This window comes from Neolamprologus multifasciatus, chromosome 13 (genome assembly GCF_963576455.1).
Source record: "Neolamprologus multifasciatus chromosome 13, fNeoMul1.2, whole genome shotgun sequence".
Lineage (NCBI taxonomy): Eukaryota > Metazoa > Chordata > Actinopteri > Cichliformes > Cichlidae > Neolamprologus > Neolamprologus multifasciatus.
The window spans coordinates 11,283,068-11,304,533 of NC_140451.1; the positions used below are offsets into that span (position 1 = coordinate 11,283,068).

The 21,466-nt window shown below is 39.2% G+C and overlaps 1 protein-coding gene across 3 annotated transcripts in view; it reads right to left on the reverse strand.

The window, feature by feature from the left end:
• The window catches only part of LOC146505106 (phosphofurin acidic cluster sorting protein 2), a 45,207-nt gene that overhangs the window by 19,047 nt on the left and 4,694 nt on the right, over positions 1-21,466 (reverse strand). For all 3 annotated transcript variants that reach the window (XM_085182597.1, XM_085182599.1, XM_085182598.1), the window contains exons 2-4: positions 7,570-7,657; positions 1,890-1,979; positions 833-958 (exon numbers count right to left, since the gene is read on the reverse strand). In XM_085182597.1, the coding sequence (XP_085038723.1) occupies positions 833-958; positions 1,890-1,979; positions 7,570-7,657 (304 nt within the window). The remainder of the gene's footprint in view (positions 1-832; positions 959-1,889; positions 1,980-7,569; positions 7,658-21,466) is intronic.

Below are 21,466 nucleotides of genomic sequence, written 5' to 3' on the forward strand. Positions count from 1 at the left end.
ATAATGCATTAGTCTGTCCATCAATTGCTGTCCTGGGGCTCCTGCTGGAAAATAACTTTGGAGAGGTACATCAGCAGCTGTAATGAGAACTGTCACCTTTTTCTTTCTACAGATAAATGTAGAACTCAATAATTATGTCTAAACCTAAAGGCAGTCTTGAAGACCCCCCTCCCCCCACCACCACCACCAAACAGACCCCAAAACAAAACAAACACCCCAACCATGGAGCACACTCGGCTTTGTACAGTTTTGAGGGGATGACAGTTATTGATCAGTGATCTTTGCTTGTGTGCAGAGAGTGAATACAGTGGAACGACTGCAGCAGAGTTTCAACGTCTGATATCAACACTGATAACAGAAAAACAAATACGGCCGTTTTGAAAGTCAAATATAGCAGTTTGATGGCCGAAGATACGTGCAGGATCCAGCTGAGCTCTGTACTCACATTAAAGGACTGCAATCAAGGCAAAAAAAAATATTCCACTTCAAACAAACATCCAGCTCTCACTCAGGTGTTTCTGCACAGCATGCCTGATTGCACTGTTTTTATACAAGTGCATATGAAGGCAGATCCAGATGGTTCATAATCTCATACGGCAATATGTGTGATGACTGAGTCATCTGAGAAAAAAAAAACGTGAATCACAGGAGGGCCTCTCTCTCTCTGGCAACCAAGACATGATAAACAGAAGCAAATAGCCATGTCAATCACTGTGAAAGAAGAATGCCATCGCAGGCTCCAAGCAAAATGAAATGTTCCTCAAGAACAGCTTACAATGAAACAAAAGTAAGTGAGTGAAACAGCTGCCTTAGTTAAGGCACTGTGCAGTACCTCTGCCATATTGATAACTCCAACAGCCAAAGTCTTGTAGCCCAGGATGGTTCGGTTCTTGTAACGTTTCCTCCTCTGCAGCATAATCTGCAGCCTATTGGCATCCCGCTTCAGAAAATGGGGGTACTGAAAATAAGAAAAATCAAGTAAGACAAGCAAAATAATAAATTCAGTATGTCCTGTAAAACGTAAGAGCTTTTGCTGCATACGTATAAAATAAAACAGTTCTGACTGTTTTTACTTCCAGGCAGTATTTTATCCTGATCTGACAAATGTTTAGATGCCCCACACATAACTGCCATCAAACGCAGCATATACTGTGGCAACGGGCATATTATTAAAGTCATCAGATATATCTGGTATTTTACCAACCACTGTGCTCCTTGGACTGCCATTGAAGAATTTAAATTTTCACAACTAGAGCCCATAAACGCATTTATGAGAAAAATGCGTCACTTTTCCCCCAACCTTTTAGGATGTACTCGCCTCCCTCGGAAGTCACACTGTCCCACATCTTTACATGTCCTCTCCATCTTACCAGCATCAAGCCTTCACTCAACATCACTGTAAAATCACTGTGTTTATGAATATGTCAGGACCTTCCTTTTGTATTCAATTGTACTGGGATGAATGAGGACGTGTTAGTTACTTATTTCATGTGCAGTGATTCCATCCATAATGTCTACTGTGGCGGTTTGTTCGAAAGACACTATGTGGACGCTTGATATTCTGACACACACACGTACACACTGTGATATGGATATATCTATACATTTTTGTTGTGAACTGTTCACACAGTTCTTACTCTTCTGAACTCGTGCATTTTTACCTTTTATACAACGTTATAAAACTCGTTCGCTTAATTTTTTCACCTCTATAAATTGCATTCTACTATTGCAGTCTACAAATGCCTTAAAAATGTCAACGAGAACAACACAGGAGATGCTGCACAACTTCGATCTATAAATGGGGTAGACAACAGATTCCACGCGCTCTCGCTCCTCAAGTAACCGCCATATTTGTGTGAGAATTCACAGTATAATGTCAGAGCGCTTGCCTGCAGTGAGAATGTGAGCTCCAGATCTGTCTCCATCAGTCCACTGGGTGGGAGGACATACTCATTTGATCTCAGAAGACGCTTAGAACCCTGTAAGAGACAAAGCAAAGCAAAATGTCACAAAAATGCTAGACAAAAACTCATCATACCCAGGGACTTCCAGGAGTGACTTACTCTTACTTGAAAACACCATAAGCCTGTTCTAAAAATAAAAATGACAGTGTTTGCTGTTGAAACTGGGAACTGTTACACTCCCAAGCCCTCTTGCGGCGCGACTGTCTGTTCTGCGTTGCGGGGGATCCTTTCCGGAGCTGAGAGAAATTGGTGGAAATTTGAAACACCTGGTCAGTGTTCGGCACAGCTATTTAAACACTGCTTCCCTGTGGACATGTGCTGGGGGCCCTTCTTCATCGCTTAAAACCCCAGCTAGAGTTACAGTCGTGGCCGGTGAGACGGTCATGACCGCGATGTTCCAATGTGACATTGGGAAGGACTAGTGGTCCAATCCCGGCTCAAAAAATATATATCAGGTAATGCTGACAACAGACTGATCAAAACCATTCAATTTGTTTTTTGTTTGCAGCCACACGTTAGAAGCAGCGCACAAGTTCCTAGCAGCAGAGCTAACAGCATGTAGGAGGCAACAGCTTTTCTTTATTTGTTTGCATAGTTTATGATCAACAGCAGTTATGTGAGTTGATAGAAGCTCTGTTGATGACGGCGACGTCTTTTCTGTCTGTTTTGCTGTCAGTGTTTAACTTGTTTGGAAGGATTTATTGTTTTTTCTGTAACGTGACATATCCTCAACTTGACTTGCTTTACAGCTACACTATATAAGTAATGCACATGTGAAGTCGTGCACCCACAGTGAAACTGCGTGGATACAGAATTGGAACTAGTAAGACCATAAATGGCGCAATGAACCGAAATGAGACTTCTGCAAATAAATTAGGTGAAGGACCACAGTGTATTATTTTAACACTGGTATTGGACAGGTACTTGGTACTGACAGATATCCAATACCAAGGCTGAAAGCGCTTGTTTGCTTTTCATCAGGGCAAACAAATAACAGTGGAAAAAAAAAAAGAAAAAGAAAAAAATCACAGACAGGAAATCATTAGATGCTACTTGGTTGATAAATTGACTAAAAATCCTCGACACAAAAATCAATGAAGTAAAAAAACAAAAAAAAAAAATCCCAACAAATCACATATTTTGTGTTTTTTCTTAACCGGTTATCAATGCAGAAAACAGTGAGTGAGTGTGCATACCCTATTTTAGTACCAGCCTCCTTCACATTCACACATTTATGCAGATTCGCGCCTTGTGGTAGCCTAGTACAACAGTCCTCAACTCCTTTGCTTCTACTAGGATAAGTTAAATAGCTTGTGCTAATATATTTAAACCAGCAACTCTCTAATCAAAAGCCTGCTATACTCAACATATTGGAAACAGCTGTGAGCATTCTTAATCATACTTTGAGTGCGATCTCTAGTTCACGCAGAACTAAGAGCATAACACTAAGAAAGTTATTAGTATAAATACATTCACACAGCTATTGTATTACACTTTTTACTTCCACTGATATTCAAGCTACTACTCAAAACCAAAATTAGCTTCATTACCTAATGCTTTTATTCTTGTAGAGAACTGTCTGTTAAGCCGGTTGAGAAAGTCTCATCACCTAAGCTAATACTGGGTTCTGGCACAATGATATGGTGACCTAACATTCTCGGGGGATTGAAATGGCACAGGCTGAATGCCGCCTCTTCCCTAAGTGTAACTGTAAAGACAGCAACACATAGCGTGTCCTCAGATGACCTGTCTCAGCCCTCAGCAGTTCCTTAGATTTCTGTGATATGCCTTGGATTAAAGCCTCTCGTGTTTCTTGCCAAATTACAGATTTCCACAACTAAGCGTCTTTTTCTCCCTCTTATAAACTTAAAAGTGGGAACTAAAGTGTGATTATGAGGAAATAAATAGCATGTCAAGCCTTTGGCTCCTGATGTTTTGCCAGAGTAGCAGTGCTGTGTCATCCCATTGACAGCTATAAAATTTTCATGAATACTCAAAGCTTAGTTCAGGTATGTGCTCTATCTGATGATAGAATTAAATAAGACTTGGTGAGCAGTATGGAGTAGTGAGGATATCCAGTGTCTCTCTTAATACCCAGGAGAGAAACTCATGGAATAGTCCCATGCAGTGGGTACGACATTGGATCTGACTGTTGCAAGAGCTGCCAAATCATGTAACAGATACCAAATAAAATAGTTGAATGTGTGCTGAGGAATCATCACAAGACACCAGAGGGGTCACTTTACACTGCAATATACTTTAGGTGAGATGGCTTGTAAAATCTTGTTCTAAGTGATAATGTGTGGATCTGTCTGTATGTCCTTGTGATTAAGTGGCTTCCTTTTCAAGACATTCTTTGGCAAATTGGACAAATTAAGCTAAACCGGACCTAGCTTTGTCACAGATTCTCTTTGCAGCTTTTAGGCATAAAATGTATAGGCACTGTAGACACTGAAGTAGTTTGCAGCTGATTGTCAAGCAGGTGAAATGACAATTAGCACCTCCGGATCTGATACCACTGCCCTTAGTTACAAAAGGGTGGAATGCCTGCCATATGTTGGGAAAGAGTAGTTGCCTCAAGTCAAGTAGTAAAAGTAATTCACGAGTTTTGTTCACAAGTGGGAAAGAATAGAGTAAGAGACTGACAGAGGGATCTGCAGGTGCTGTAACAGTGAACATAGAGCTGAGCCTAAAACTCACAGTTTAACAGATGAACTATGGAAACATCCTCTCACATAGTCACAACCTGTTAGTAGTGAGAAAGTACCAAGGTTTTAGTACAAGCAGCAGTAACTAGGTTTCTACAAAGAACCTACTTTGACTGTTTCCCTGGCAACCCAGGGAAAAAAAAGAGTAATTAGATGATCGGACTGTTCGTTCATCATTTTAAAGTTTTATCAATATAACGGTGCAGATATGTATCACAACAACACACACGTGCATACACACATATATTGCATTATACACACTTAAACCCTTTTGCTATGTTTCTAGTACTGAGCAATCATGTGAAAATAAAGGGTAATAAACTATTTTTCTATGACACAATGTGGGATGGCAGTAGGAAAACCACTTATGTAAGTATTTAACATATTTAATATGACATTGCCCTGGGGTACAAGAACTCTTTTTCTTTTTTTAGCTTCATAAAATAATTGTTAAGCACTCCACTGTGTCCACATCCAGAACTGGTTTAAGTACTTCTATGTCTTTAAAATTCAGTGCAGCAAGAACACAATGCAATGTTCTAGCTTAACTCAGAAAAGGTGATGGAGAACAATGTGCATTTAAAAAGCAGAAGGTGAGACATTAAAGAACAGATACAAAACTTTAAAGGACTGAGGGTTTAAGGATGTTAACCGTTGCTGACTCTTAACAATCATTCATTTCTTTTTCTATCTAACCTCATGGCACTATATGCTCCAGAGAGGAACGTGCTGCCAGTGCCTCGGCAGTACCTGCAGCTTTTGTTAAGTATGGATATATTTATATAAAACAGTAAGGTCAAATCTCTGTCCAAGTCTGACCTTGTCACTAACTTGAGCTCTACAAAGAGGCCTTATATGCACCCTCATGCTCACCGGTTAGTACAATGATTCAAGGCACAAAAGCAGAACACTCTGAAACTGCATGACATGCATTAACAATACAGAGCCTTGGCAAGGAAAGCTTGTACTGAATGTCCTTTGGCCCTCCCTTTCTCTCATCCTCGCTCCCCTGCTGCACACTTTGACTGTCTTTCTGGGGCCAGATGGGCTATGTTACAGACCTTCTCCCAAGCTTTACAAGCCTGTGAAAACAAGTTCAACTATACACAGTCTCAAGGTTTCCTTTTTAAACATTTTCAATTCCCTTAATTGGACCCCCACCCCCCACCCTTTTTTTTGTTGCAGTAAGGAGAAGGATTAAGGGTAGGGATGAGAGCTCAATGTGAAATTGTATTAAATAGATTTTAAAGGTTTTGAGGCTTCTGCCTTTACCCAACACAGTGCAATTTAGACATGCACAAACACATAATTGGATCATATCTAAGTATACTACAAATGGAAGTCCTTTGGACAACAACTTGCACTAAAATGAGAATTGAATGATGTTCTCCTATCACAATCCAGATGACACTAAGGCCTGCCCACAGCCTCAGTCAATTGTACACAGAAAAGACAGGAAAAAAATTTGGGATCATGGAGTACATACGTAGAAGAAACATATGGAAAAATATGTATTACAAGGTAGCTACTTGAAAAGTAGAAAAATAAAAAAACCCAAAAAAAACAACTTTTTGCAGACTAAAATGCAATGTCATCATTCTTTCTGCTTCAGTTTAAGCAGACGATCCAAATGATTAGTCTTTACATGAGCTCTGTGCGTGCATGCAGACCACTTAACCTAATGAGGCCCAGAGAAAGAATAGAGAAGGCCACAGACCGTGCTGCAGAGACAACCCGATGACATGCAGTAATGAAGCTTTGTCATTTACTGACTGAAAACAAAGCCGTTCCTTTCCTCTGTCATCCTCCCCGACTGTCTCTTTATCCCCTCAACATCTCTGTTCTCTCTAACCAAACCTGCTACAAATTGCATTTAATGCTCCAGTTCCAGAGCCATCGTGAACAGAGCTTCGCTCTGCTGTCCTCCGGGCAGCTCAGCAGAAATGGAGAGATTTCACGCTCTGGAGACGGTGTAGCTCATGGATCAAGCCACATGTGGTTGCTTTCTTTCTCCTTCAGGATGACAGTAAAGAGAGGATGATTTGTTCCTCCTAGAACAGAATTGTCCAGTCCAGTACTACATAGACACATTTTCAATTAAATATATATATTTTAAAAAGAAGGGGGGGTACTTTTGAGAGTGGGATTTTTAAAAAAAGAAAAGTCAAATAACGAAGAGTGGACTTTTTTTTAATAAAGTGTCTTTTATATATATATATATATATATATATATATATATATATATATATATATATGTAAAAATCATACATTTAACTGGAAATAGTAAAAAAAACATGACAGTACAACTTTGTACTTTAATCTCCATGTAAACCCAGGCTTCATCATGTTAAGTGAGGTCTCTGTTGAGGCAATTTGGTCTAAAAACCAAACAAACTCTTGTTCATATTCATATATTTTAGGGGTCGTTGTTTTGACAGAAAATTAATTTGTTTAAAAAAAAACTGTCCAAAACACTCAGCTTTTTTAAACCTGACATTAAAATCACATATAAAGTAACCTCCATACAATATATTGAACGGAAATGTTGGATAACGCCAAGATTAGGCGAGGCATGCATGCACAAGCAATCAATGAAAGATACACAATCCGTCTTAAGGTGCTGATGCTACTGCTTAGCATGGTAATGCCAGTCTGCCATTTAAGGAACCTGAGAGCACGTGACTCACCACAGCTTCCTGTTCACCTAGGGAGGTTTTTCCTTTTTAATCAACCAGCAGGATTACTAGCTTGTCTTCTCAGTGTCTAGGCTTTGCAATTACATTCAACAGCATAAAGTAAAGAGGAAGCAGTGAAGCACAGACTCCAGATGGTGACACACCGCGATCTTACAACTGAGCCTGTTATTCCAATCACACTAGGGAGATTAACCCACCCACCTGTATTTTGACAGCTATAGACAGAGAGTTCAGCTCTTTATCCAGTTCTTTGAGGACGACCAGCTTTTTCAGTGTGAGGGTGCAAAGCCTGTGGAAAAGAAAACAACAGAGGTTGAGAAAAAGACCCGAGTAAAGGCACAAGTACAGGAGCACCTTCATTACTTGATGTGGAATCTCAGTGTTCAAGCCGACTTCTATTCAGCTTTGTGTCCTCTCAGGGAAAAATCTATGGCCTTTTTGTAAACAGATGATGCACAAAAGTGCTGCTGCTTTACAATTCATACTGTCTGGTTAATGGGCAAATTCCTTCTAAAAGATGGCATAGCACAGATGCTTTGACAAGCCACAAAGCAGTAAAGTACCAATAGTGAAGCCTGCAAATGCTGTTTGAGCATGATAATACACATTAAAATGCTGAGCACAGAGGCTTATGGGATTCACTGCCGTGTTTATGATTAAATAAGATGAGGAAAAATTTGTTTGTTTTTTTTTTCTTTTAAGTGGGAGCTGTTAAGCTGTGATCCAGGATGGGTGAAATACAACGAAGCAATCGAACACAGTAACACATAATGTTTAATCAGGAAAAAAACCCCACACAAACACACACAAAGAAAATGCACACAAGCACACACACAAAATTCCTTTCCTCTTTCACGGCTATACAACTATTTCACAATTCTGCTTCCTTTCACCCACACCAGCTCCCCCCCAAACCTCTGCAGTGAGATACTCCACAAAAAAGTCAACAACTCTTAGGCCAAGTTTACTAAACTTCCTCCTGACCCACTTTTCCCACCAGCCCTGTTGGATTAAATTGTGATCAGCTTGAGCCAGAGATGCAGACAAGAAAGAAAAACAAATAACTATCCAATCACTCAATTTTTTTTTCAAGAACCACTTTGCTATACTCACTTCATCCAGGCACTTCCTGCTAGACGACTATGATTCACAAAGACTCATACTGTTCAGTACAAAGAAAAATGCAGTGTTGCAGATGACAAAAATGGAGTGGTTGTTTATTATTCCATGCAGGAGGATGACGAACACTGTTTGTTTTTTTTGTTTTTGTGTTTTTACTGCTGCTAAAGGCTCAAAGATAGCTTTAACAATTAAAATAACAGTTTAAAATAAGATTTTAAAAACAAATTGTATAATAACACTATATTTTATTATACGGCTTTAAATGAGATAAAGACCACTAAATTCCAAGGGAGGTTTTTCCAAGTGTCCCAAAATATTTATACACATTCAATTATGAATTAAAAAATATATCTGAACAGGTCAGGAACTCGGTGTTCCTGTGATGACTCTCTCTAGGCCCACTTAGTGATGACAGTCCACTTGGCTGCATAAAGTACCTCATCTGCCTTGGAATAACAGTTGCAAATCTATTTGAGGTTGGAGTAATTAAATGTTAAATCTTCTAGGTAATGCACGGATTCAGCTTGCCTTCCTGTGAGGATGACTCATCAGTCGGCCATAGCTCTCTGTCGGGACACAAGGAGAGAGAGAGAGACCGAAAGTAGGGCTGATGGTTTAACAACATCTCTATCCCATCACAGCTATCTCTCCTCGCACACACTCATTCTGCAGACTCTGATTCACATGTAATCAAAACAGCTTCAGGCGCTGAAGGGGGTCACCTAGGGTACTGGGGATTTTTTTTATTATTATTATTATTAGAAGTGTTATCACCATTCCTGCCTGCCAGTGTGTTGTGTTGTAAGTGAAACTCATGGCCATCTGTTGTGGCCTGGTGCCAGGCTGGCCCTGTGCTCCTACATAGAGCCAGTTTACTTTGTTACTCAAACTGTGATTTCAGTGACAAACCAGGTGTAGCACAAAAGCACTAATCAGTGTGGTAAAATAAGTAGTATACAATGATTCAAGGACATTTTAACTAGTTTCAGAAAGGATTGTGAAGGGGGGGGGGGGGGGGGCTGCTATTTTTGTGTGGTCTCCCTTCCACTTAGTAGACACTGGCACACACTCAAGATAAAAATAGGGGCTTGCAGGAGCCCTTCACAAGTTGCATTAATCCTCCTTTTTTCTCTTTCCCAACATTCCCACATTCCCAGAGAGACCCTGGGGTGGAATCATAGCACGCCTGTCTGTGCCAAATGGGACCAAAGCAAAACAGTGTTATCAATCCATAAGGAAAGGCAGGGTGAGTGCAGAATTTATAAAACAGTCTCCAATTCAATAGTTCTGTGAACAGGCAGTGGAAAGGAAAGATAAGTGACATATTTTCTGTTTCCCAGTTGATAAGAGCCCATGAAATTCCTTTCAATTTCAATGCTTGTGCTGGTTCAGCCAATAAACCGCCTGCTAAGCTTTTCTGATTGAGTTATCATTGTGATACATTGAGTTTATTTATGTTAGAATCCTGGTTATAAGGTCTTTACAGGCTGAGTTTGAGAGGGGATTACAGCCTGCAAAATGACTGGAAGGTTGAATCGACACCTGCTCAAACAGTTATTTGATAAAAGTTGAATTTTAGGAAGGAATTTATACATTTGTTGTGTATCTACCATAGCAGTGACCTTCACTGGTAGACTAATGAGCCCTGTCACATCACACAAACTGCTCTGAAACAGCTAAAGAAACACAAGAAGAAACTCAAGGTTTTGACCTGGCATTCAAACTCCATACATCACACTCTGATCAACTGTCCTTGCATCACCTACAGCAAATCTTTACCTTCAACAGAGAAGAGTGGACTAAGAATGCTAAGTTCAAATAGTGCTATGCGTAAAGACTGTACAAATCCTAGCAGGACGCTTAAGTTCACCAATGACTTCCTTTCAAATGGCACATCAAAAATGATGTCACAACTGCTGGAGCGTGGTGGCTTTGGTATAATTTTGGCTGCTTCAGCCCGGCTGGTATGTCATCACTCAGCTGCATGAGTAATGCTTCTCCATCTAAGTCCATTAGCGCTCCCAAGTCCCTCACTGCACCATTACTAACTGTTAACCTTTTCTGCCTCTAAAGTAAAGCAAGGTCATTAGATTGCATGGCCATTTCCTCCTTTTAGATCAAGCAGGCGTTCAGATATCATCAAGGAAATCAAAACTATGGAGGTGGCAAATGTTTCCATTTGTGTTAAGCAAGTAAAACTATCCAGACAAGCAAGGAACTGTTCAGACAAGCAGAGGAAAGATAAAGGATTTGCATGGAAATCTCTGTAGCTGAAATAGCAAACACAACAAACCTTGCCAACTATAAACACAACCTCATTTCTCTGGTAGTTTATTGCCAGTCATCAATTTTTTTCTGGAACTAAAACTGTATTACTGCAATGAGAAAAATCAATATAATCAACAATTCTTATGAGACAGAGGGAAGCTGTGAACTGGCAGAAAAAAAATGTACCTTATAGATCAAATGTTTCTTTTTGCTGTATTTGGTTTTAGGTTTAACCAATCTTTTCTAATTTTCCTCGGATGCAAAATAAACTGTGACGTTGCTGTTGTAAAAGACGGTCTGTCTGTAGCTACACTTGAATCCTTTCACTTTTATCTGTGTTGGACAAACAAAACAACTTATCAGGCAGTCCACTCAAACAGTTGTGGCCAAATATTTGGTTCCAGATAAGAGCCCTGTGATTGTGGGTTGTGGAAGGGTTTACATATCATCTTATCTTTTCTCTCTGCTAATAACAAATAAAGGTACAGAAGTAAAAGAAGCATTTGAAGTTTTAAAAGTTCAGTTTTGTACAAGAATAATCCTTTCACCCTGTCCCAGAATAAGGAAACAACAACAGAATTTGCAGAGTCATAGTCAAGCCAATCCATCTCTACCTCTAAAGACTGGATATTTCGGTTCACCCCTTATCAAAGAGATGTATGAACACCAGAGGAAAATCAATTTTGAGAGGTGGATTAAAAGGTGGACAGCAAAGTAGCAGTCAGTCAGACACATATTCTGCACCGCTAATAATTCTTTTTGTTATCTACTCTCTGCAGCCAGGCTGGCTTTCTTTCACGAGGAGGCCTGACACAGGTTCCTCTGGAGTCAGCTCTTTGAGTTTGACACTTTAGTAAAATTATATGACTGTGTGGAGACTGCTTATGTCACATACACTCTATATTTCACTGACTTCAAAAGCTATTTTAAAAAAGAAACTAAAACTGGAACCCCAGGGGCCTTAGCTTCCCATCATAAGACTGGAAATGGACATGCACCTTATGATTGGTCAGTAATCTGATTCCTCGTTTTGATCATTCTTAGAAATCTGCGTAGACTTAATTCATTCCAAAGTCTCCTCTCTTTTTGCAAGAATCTCAGTCAAGGTAGCTGTTGTTCAACATTCATTAGCTTAAACTCAAACACAATCTGTTCAACTCGCCAATTTAGAGTGCAAGTCATCAAAGGATAAATGTTACTAAACTTAAGTCATCAGTCAATTACAGATAAGCTACAGGAATGATTGAGTATGCCGTCTTAGAAAGAAAAACTGAATCACTCAAAATAAAAATACAAAAACTGGAATTAGTGCATGTCTAATGGAAATCTTGGGGCTGAAAGTATTTATTATTTCCACTGTATGCAGTTCCATTGTTAGTGTGACAACAATCAGCTTACTACAGAAAAATACATCGTCACAACATCAGTTAAGTGTATTTCTGGCGTGAACGGGCGTTCATTCTGTCTACATCAACATCTTTGAAAACTGGTTGCCCAACATGTACTGCTCCTTAGGAGTACATGCAGTTACTATCACCAAACTATTCCTGGATATCTGTATTTGCATGTCACAGGTGATAAGAACACTTCTAAATTTCAGAGCCTACAAAGAGCCAGCAGCTAAAGTAATCAAAATTCCAAGAAAAATAAAAGCCCTATTTTGATAACGGTGCTTACGCAGGATGACTCTAGCTGGGTTCTCAGCTTCTTGACATTTTTCCAATGCACATTCGTCTCAGTTGAAATGACAAACACCCGTAGTTCTTCAACAGTTTCTAATTTGGACAGGTTTTTTTCCAGTGACCAAAAAAAGAAGAAGATCTAAACATATACAGGACCATCAAAAGCTTTATTGTGCAAATATGGACATGCTTCTTTACACAAATGAATGTGCAAATGTGCACGGTGCTGAAAGGGAGGCAAACAAACCCTCTGAATTTAACTATATGCTGCCTAAACAAAAACACACTTTTGTAATTCATCCTGTAATCCCTTGGTCAGCATTCTAGTTGATGTTTTGCCAGTTCCATGCCCTCGGATCACTGCACAGCAATTGTCAGTGGCACAAAGCAGAGGGAAGTGGTAGATGGAGGATGAGTGATGTAACAGAGCGCTCAATGAAAAAGACAGTCTATGCTGGATATGTGCTGGGGGGCTTCCAGATAAGGGGGAAAAAAATGCTTTTAGTGGTTTTAACGTATTATTTTACGTATTCTCTGCTGAGATGTAAATGCAGTTGCATTCATTCTAATAAAGCACCGCTGAGCATAATGCGGTGCATGAAATTCTTAAGAAGGCTGCATATGGTACCAGCTTATACATAGGGGACTGACAAAAAGAAAAATTCTCTGCAGTCCATGTCCCTGAAGAGAAAAGCTACAGCACTGCCTTCCTCAACAACACTATTATTTTTTCACATCTGGTTGCATAACTTAACCCAAATAAAAGTTACGCTAGTATAAAAGCTACTTCTACTTAATATTTCATTCACTTACAGCAAAAAACAAGGAAAAGTCTATTCATCAGAGGGCTCGCTTATGGAACGCCTGAGTTTGTCTGAGCCACAAACCAATTATGTTCTCTGTCTTTTTAATATTTTATTCATCATCTTTCAAACTGCAACAAAAGTGAAAAGGCTCAAAACAAAGCCCTGCATTCGCTGATCTAAACTCCAACACACCCACTTAAAAGTTCTGTTTCACATTTGTTAAAGTTTAGACAAACATGACAAAGCAATAGAGGCTGCAAAGCAGTGGCAAACTTAAGTGTGATACGACATTTGAAAGTTGAAGAGTATTTTTTAAATACAAATATAAATTATGATTGATGAGGACTAATACATGAGACCAAATATATCAGTTTAAACAAGTTCAAAAAGTAGAATGTGCCATGAGAGCTTAGCCTGCACTTAGGCTTGCATGCAAAAGCTATTTTAGCCCCCAAATATCTAGTTGTTTGTGCCAGATGGCCATATGCTGGTTGGGCTTTAATTCCCTGAATGAAATCTTCTGATGGTCACAGTGACAGAGCAGGAAAAGGCTTTGACCAGACAAAGGGAACAAGAGAAGCAATTAATCTGGTAAAACCTGATTTCTGTAGTATTTGTGTGAGGAAAAACACACATGGCCATAACAATATAAAATTGGAAGCAAACATATCTTTGATAAGACTGTCTTTTTGTAGGGCGGCGTGTATGGTGCCAAAGAGGTTTTAAAGCTGCAGTCGTAGGCTTTGGGGGACCGTGCTGTCTGTCCATTTTTATACCAGCACATTGCTGAATGTCAAAAGGCCAGAACTGAGTCAGACATTACAGAGATGGCAGCTTATCCCTTAACAGAGGGGTGTACTACAAAGCGAGATTAATGACTTAGTGAGCTATGTCAAGATTAAAGTCAGAGTTTTCTGTGTCACAAAAGCAGCTCTCTTTACCTGGCTAAGTTATGCAGAACATATATCGTGAAGCGCCACATTTTTAATCTTTTTTTTTTTTTAATCCACAACATGTTATAAGTGAATTATAGATTTTTTTTCTGCTGGATGGATGGATGGCTGTTAAGCCGTCCCTTTCTAAAACCACTGCGAGAGGTGCAAACTGTTTTAATTGCACTGTCACAGGAATATGCATGTATACAAATGGTGATGCAGACAATATATTGATCATATTACACTTGACTCTAATCGGCTGCTAAGTATCTTTTACACCCCTGGAACTACTACTAGAACGTAGAACACACACCATGAATACTGCCTCATTAACACTCATTTTAATTTGATCTGCCAACCAACTGAAGTGCTTCCCACATCTTTTATTAGGCGCTGCGACAGTAATATATAATATTTAAATGTATCCAGTTTAACGCTTCAGACTTCTAATGTGCAGCGGTCACCGTAGAAATAAAGAACAGCACCAAGAGACCACTCAGCCATAATATAATTAACTTGAATTTAAATGTTTATTTTACCACTCGGTGTCATAAATCCCAACATAAACAGTCTTGTGCAGAATTAATCTCATCTTATTTATAACAGTGTTGCGTTATATTATGTTAAAGATCTTGATAGAACTTTAATCACACATTTATCATCATCACCATCATCTGCTCAACTGAACATCCCTGATTGGAGCTTGGTGCACTCACAAGGATCGTTTTTCATGTAAGAAGACTCATATAATCTGTGAAACTCCTTTTTTGTAAGTGTGCAAAGGCCCTAAGCAGAAAGCCTGGCTAAACAGAAACATTGATAATTGTTATCTCCAACTGAGAATTTAGGCTTCATCAAGCCAGCTAACACAAAGTAATTCTGGCTCTCTTGACCTTCAGAGTATACCCCTCTGAGGTTACTTCACTAAGTCTGATAGAATGCTTACAATGCAATCAAATGCTTAAATCTTTTCAATATCAAATACTTGAACTTGCAGAGAACAAGTCAACTCCTGTTGTGATTAAATCTACTGCCCAGTTTTTATGGTAGTAAAACATATAACAGCCATAAGTAGGGCTGTTCGATATAACGATATATATCGGATGACGATATAAAAATGTCTATGTTTCATTTTACGCTATCGTTTGTTTCGTGGTGTTGCAAAATAAACTGCTTACGGCAATATTTTTTCATTGTTTTGATGGTCACTGTGGTGGCTATATTAATTTTTTAAAGTTCTCTCTTTCTCTTATATTTTATATAACCACACTACAGACGGACAAGCGCCTGTTTTTATGCGTTATGGTTAGCAACAACGACGGTAGCAGCATCGCGTGTCCGCTTGTTTATGTTCCACGTAAACCTTTCACAATAAATCTCAAGATCCTGTTGAGACTTTTCAAAATAAACCGAATCACGTGAAAGAGCAGATTATTTACAGATGAGAATTAAAAAAGAGCCGCCAGGTGCTAAAAAATAAACCTTAGACTCAAACGTTAGAACAGGCTTTTCCCCGCAGCACGCCGTGTAATAAATACTCACAAAGAAAACGGCGGCCTTTACAACTTATGTCTAAAAATGTATCGTTTCATGCATCGGTTAAAACACTCGACTCCAGCTACATGACGCGCAGCTGGAAACACTTCCCGCAAGACGAGCTGCCCGAGATTCACAGAATATGTTACATTTTTGTGATTTATATCGTTATCTGGACGACAGAATTCTTATAGCGGGATATGAGATTTTGGTCATATCGCACAGCCCTAGCCATAAGTCTGAAAACTAAAACAACTTAATCTTTCTATGAACTGTTCATTAATGTCTTTTGGAAACTGTTAACATAACATGAAGCCAACGTTCAGCTCTGAAGCAAGGTCTGCTCAGTTGTGATGCATACTCCACTATAGGAAGTGCTGATAGCATTGCAACTGTTGATTCACAGGCACTGAGTCTATATGCACGATTTAAGGAATTTGCAAGAAATTCGCTAAAGGACACAAATCAACTTTTCTGCATTTAATTCTATAAATAAAAATAGCAAACCTAAACTTATCAGTAACATAAGCTGACTATGTTTATCAAGCTCCAAGTGAAACATCAAAGACTTGTCTTTGGTTTCTCTCTTCTCCCGCTGCACGCTCCGTTTATTTCAACAAATCATATTTTGACAAACTATGGCTAAGTACACAACTTCCTTGGAATTTTGGAGGAACACGGCCACTGGGAAAACCCCAAGAGACAGGAAATACGTCTTTAAAAAAATCTTACACAGATTCAAACCACAAACAGTGTACAGGTTATAATTAATACTGTGTAAAATAGAAATATTGCCATTTAGGAAGCATTCATATTCAATACATAGTTTAAGTCACTGCTGAATTGAACTTTTACTTTCTAAAGCCAGTTGATGCATGACTTTCCATTGGTTTCATCAGTCAGGTATGAAAGCACCCTGGCAGATGTGATTAAAAAAAACAAAGGTAGGGGAGGGATTGGTCATAACACTCTGTAATTAGGTCTTTATGAAGTTCTTGGTCATGAGGCTACCCTGAGCAGTGGTACAATATGACTGCGGGATTCATTTTAGGTAATTTTACAAGTGAGTGGTACACTGCAGCTCAGTGCTAGATTTTATTTTAGTTTGGTGAGTTAGGCCTTCAGTTCTTTACCTCAAATACTCAGATGAAAAAAGATTTTTGTCTGAGAAGTGTGAATCAGAGGTTTAAGCAGTATGTGCTTGTTGTGAGGACGTTCTGGTAAACTCCTCTGAAAATGATGGGTAGCAAGTTGTATATTCCTGGCTGATATAAATATGGGTCAAAGGGAAAACCATTGCTAGAGGCAAGTCAAAAATGCAAAGCTTGCTGTTAAGTGACAACAGGAAATGCATGCTTACATCTAACCTGGCCCTATATTTTACCACCCAGTAAACCAACTGAGAAAGCCCTTTTCCCAGTTGTACTGGAAATCTACCAAATTACCAAACTGGTCCTAAACTGGGTTAACACAACCCAGTAACATGATTTGTGAGTCAGCAAGTAAGAATCCTTGAAACAAAAGCTTTCAGTTGCAGACACTCCCACTGGGATCTTTCAGGCTACTTTCTTATTCAACTCTCCAGCCTCTTTAATACTAATTAAAAATACAACTCCATGTTGCAGTCACACCTCAGTGATCTGACAGTAATTTTCAGGAGCTCAGTAAATAGTTGTCATCCTTTGTTGTGTTTCTGCAGTGGTAAACAGCTCTTTTGTCTCTGCCCTGAACACATACTGGTGAGGTCAGCAACCCGATGTTTGTAGAGGAAATGCAAGACATGACAAGACCAAACATGGCATGACTACAGGCAATATCAGATCCAAAGATACCAGATCATCATCACATACAGCACATCACAAAATAATATAACAAGGAAGATAGTATCTTGCTAGCATGCAGATGATAGATTATTTTAATAAAAGTAAAAGTGTTTTTAAGTTCCTGTCTGCTGTATTCAATAGCTTCCACGTGACTCTTCATTCACTACTCCAATAGATACAGGTGAATGGTAACTGCCACTGACAATGTTGTGGCTGAATTTTAAAATCCTATTAAAGGTGAATGGTATTCCTGCTAGAAATATTGTTTTTACAATTGTTCTATTGGTTTGATCAAAAGCTTAGTAGCGAAGCCTTCTTCCACTCTTTCTGTCCAGCCTAGTGACCAGGAAAATTCAAGTTTTTGATTTTTAAAGAAGAAACAAAATATTGAAAAAACTCAATGGAGGATTTAAATTTAAAAAAAAGAAGGCAGGGCATACACAGGGCTAACATTAGGTCAGTTTCCTCTAAATCTGGGACCGTTATTTGTTGCCAGAGATAGTTTGATAATTGTAAAACACAATATTACTGGATATCATTTTATTCATTATATAAGTATCACTTTCTGATGCTAGAGTGGATCAGTGAATGTACACAAGGCTCCATAAGGATGTTTTTGTACCCCTCCAACTTGTCATGACTGCTACTATACTAACAAGGACACCAAGTGAGCATGTGCCCTCAAAGGCAAATAGAAAGTAGTATAAGGATGACAATGGATTCCTGGTGACTAAAGCAGTGCATGTGCACATCCACAAAGAAGTATTGTATAGTCATACATACTAAGAAATGTTTGGAATGGCATTAAACAGCATGAATATATTAAAATGTACACAGCCTGTAGGAGACTAGGATTTATAGCATACTGAGCTTATATAAGCCTTTTAAAAAAAAACAACAATGATTCATCTTTAAAAGCCATGATGAATGGGCTGCATTGTGAAAAGATGAAAGTGCAATGAAAGGGCTGGCAAGGGAAAGCCAGCCAGACCGCTGCGTTGACCCTGAGAGCTTTGACACATCCATCGCTCCACGTCAGAATAGACCCCAGCTAAGTTTTCATGATATTGTACAGTAAATCTGAAGTCCTTAGTCATGTTTAATGCAGTCTGACAATCTACCACCTTTAATATGAATATGAATAAGCAGAATCAATTTTCAAAGCTGTAAAGCCTAGCCAGCAAAGATGTATATGGCTGCTGCTATCTCCAATGTAATGACACGGCATTGAAACTGAGTGAACTTGATGATATCTTTCAGTTACATTTAAGCATTGCTGACATTTCATCTAAAGGATCAGTGCAGCTTTACTATACATATTTAATACTGACATATGGTGCCTCTGCTGAGCATCAGACAGGATTAGGTCTGCCCTTTAATTCTTGCATCCACCACACCGAATCTGTCTGCTCTCATTAATGATCTGGGAATTTAGAAACACCCTCAGCTTCCTAAGAAAAGAAACAAGAAGAAATCGGGTTTATTCAGGTTCTACAGATGCTTCGCGTCTGTTTTGAGCTCTATGGTAACTGAACCAGATATGGCAGTATGATAAATCAAGTGTAGAAAATATTGCCTGACGAAGCAAGGTTTGCCTGTTGTCATTGCTAATGATGCTAGAAGGACTTCAGCTGACAAAAACACCCTTCCAAACCTGCACTGACTCGTACCATTTTCTGCAAAGTAGACAAGACTTTCAAGAAAGAAAAATGATCAGGACACTGAACTGGGAATTGTGCAAACAACTATACAACGGTCAGCATCAGCAAATAGTTCACTTTTCCCCCTAAAGTGATTAAAAACCTGACACAACCCCACCCCCCATTTTATACATCCAAATGACTAATGGACTAACTGTTTCCGTGCTCCAGCTTCTTCAGAGATTCTACACACAGATCATGTTTTGCCTTTGTCTCAGTTCAGCAGTAATTTTAACACCAGTGATAGCAAGGTGAGTAAAAATAGAGAGGGGAGGCCAATTAGGCTGATGCTGTTTGCTGCCAAGTAACAAGCACACAGTCATTTTTCCATTAGCACAGATAAGCATGTGAACGCAGTATGATAAATGCCCATTTTTATACCGTGAATCGTTAATTAATGCAGTTTGTGAGATGAAGATGGGAGATGTTGGATCTATGTTAACGATCCATCTTTTTAACATTAATCTTAGAATATGTAATACAAAATTCTCATGTGCAATGTTTTGCGGCACCTAGATTTAAAACAGTAACATCCAATTTCTTGTCCTTAACCAAGTAAGTATTCATATTTAATTTAATTTTACCCCAGTGCAGATCTAACTTAATTCTTTGTTAAAATAAAGCTGCTTGAATTTAATGCACAGAAAAAGAGAAGGTGGCACAACTGCAGTGTGGGTCAACTGATCAAAGGCGCATGGACAGAAACTGGAATCCAGACAGTTCAGACTCCTTAATCTGTGATTAGACAAGCAAGCAAGCAGGGCATCCAACTCCATGTTATCAGAGATTTGTCACTCCAGGGACTGTTATGTCCTCATCCAGACAGAAGATGCTGATTCTTTTCTGGGGCTGTTAGCCAAAACACTGAAAAAATCTTCTATTTATGAGACTCAGTAAGATGAAAGAAATGTTCTTTGAGTATGGCTGACAGTTAAGGTAAAGTGATTTGACTAAGGATAAATATAACTGCACAGCCAGTCTGTGTTTGTTTACAAGAAAAGACTCTGCTAGAAATGTAGTACAGGATTTCAGACTGCCAAGATGACAAATCTTCATGTTTTAAAACGGTCTGTCATGTTTTCTCATTCATCAACATCATAAATGTTTTGTGTCTGAAATAATGGTGTCTGCGTTGCTGCTGGCATATACAGCTCAGGAAATGCCTCACTGGGAGAGGTGGGAAATAAACAGCGCAAGAACAAGAGAGAAAATATGAGTTGAGAGACGCTGTCCCCAGTGTGCTTATTTTGAAAGGATCCTCCCTGTATCAGAGGACACTTTCCTCGCCTCGCTTGCTGGCTCAGGAAGCTGGATCTCTTCACTAGCAGAGACCCCAGTATCCGCCCACAGAAGAATCTGGCCTCGCTCCCATACTGAGGTCCACGCAGGGGGAAACAAACCTTTCTTCCCTTTGTGAGACATTCAACATGAGCATTCAGTGCATGCCTGATCACCATAAAGCTCAAGGCCAATTCAGCAAAACTTTTCAATAGAGTGGACAATCCACAGCTCAAATCCTGGCTCCGTTCCAGAGAGCAGGTTGTTAGTCAACAACAGAAGGGAGAAGGGTACTGAAACCAGACTGAAGGAGGCTGATTTCAGTTGCACCAGCAGCTCTCTAGTTGCCAGGAATGTGTAATGTTTCCCAAGGAAATTCCTCCTCCTCCAGGAAAGCAGGGAAGGAAACCAAGAGAATTTTGACACATATCAAGCAGTGGGAGTAAGCACGAAAAAGAGGGGCGTGAAGGTGCTGATTGGTCTTCTGTCAGCAAAGTGTGTGAACAGCATGGACAGCATGGAGCCAAGTTGAAATCTTATTTGAAGACATGATAAAACAAAAGGGAACTAGTTTAACTATTAATGTGACTAAAATATGAAACATGTCTTAAAAGAAAGCCACATTATGGATTCTTATTTCTCTAACAAGAAAAATAAAAACGTCATGATCCAGTTACATTTGCAATATTGTCACTTTCAGTATCTGCTTTAAAAATAGAGCTGTCATCCCTCTAAATGCGCCTTTGTTCCGAGTTGTTTATATTTTGCATGGGCATACTCTCGCCAAGTATCGTGCCATGAAGTCAAATGTTGCTTCTGTAACAGTGCATTAACAACATGCTCTTTGGAGATGATTCCTCAGCCTAAAAGCTTGCTTCATTTACATCATTCAAAATACCATATGAAATATGAACATTTAGCATCAGGTGTCAAACAAAGATTGTAAAC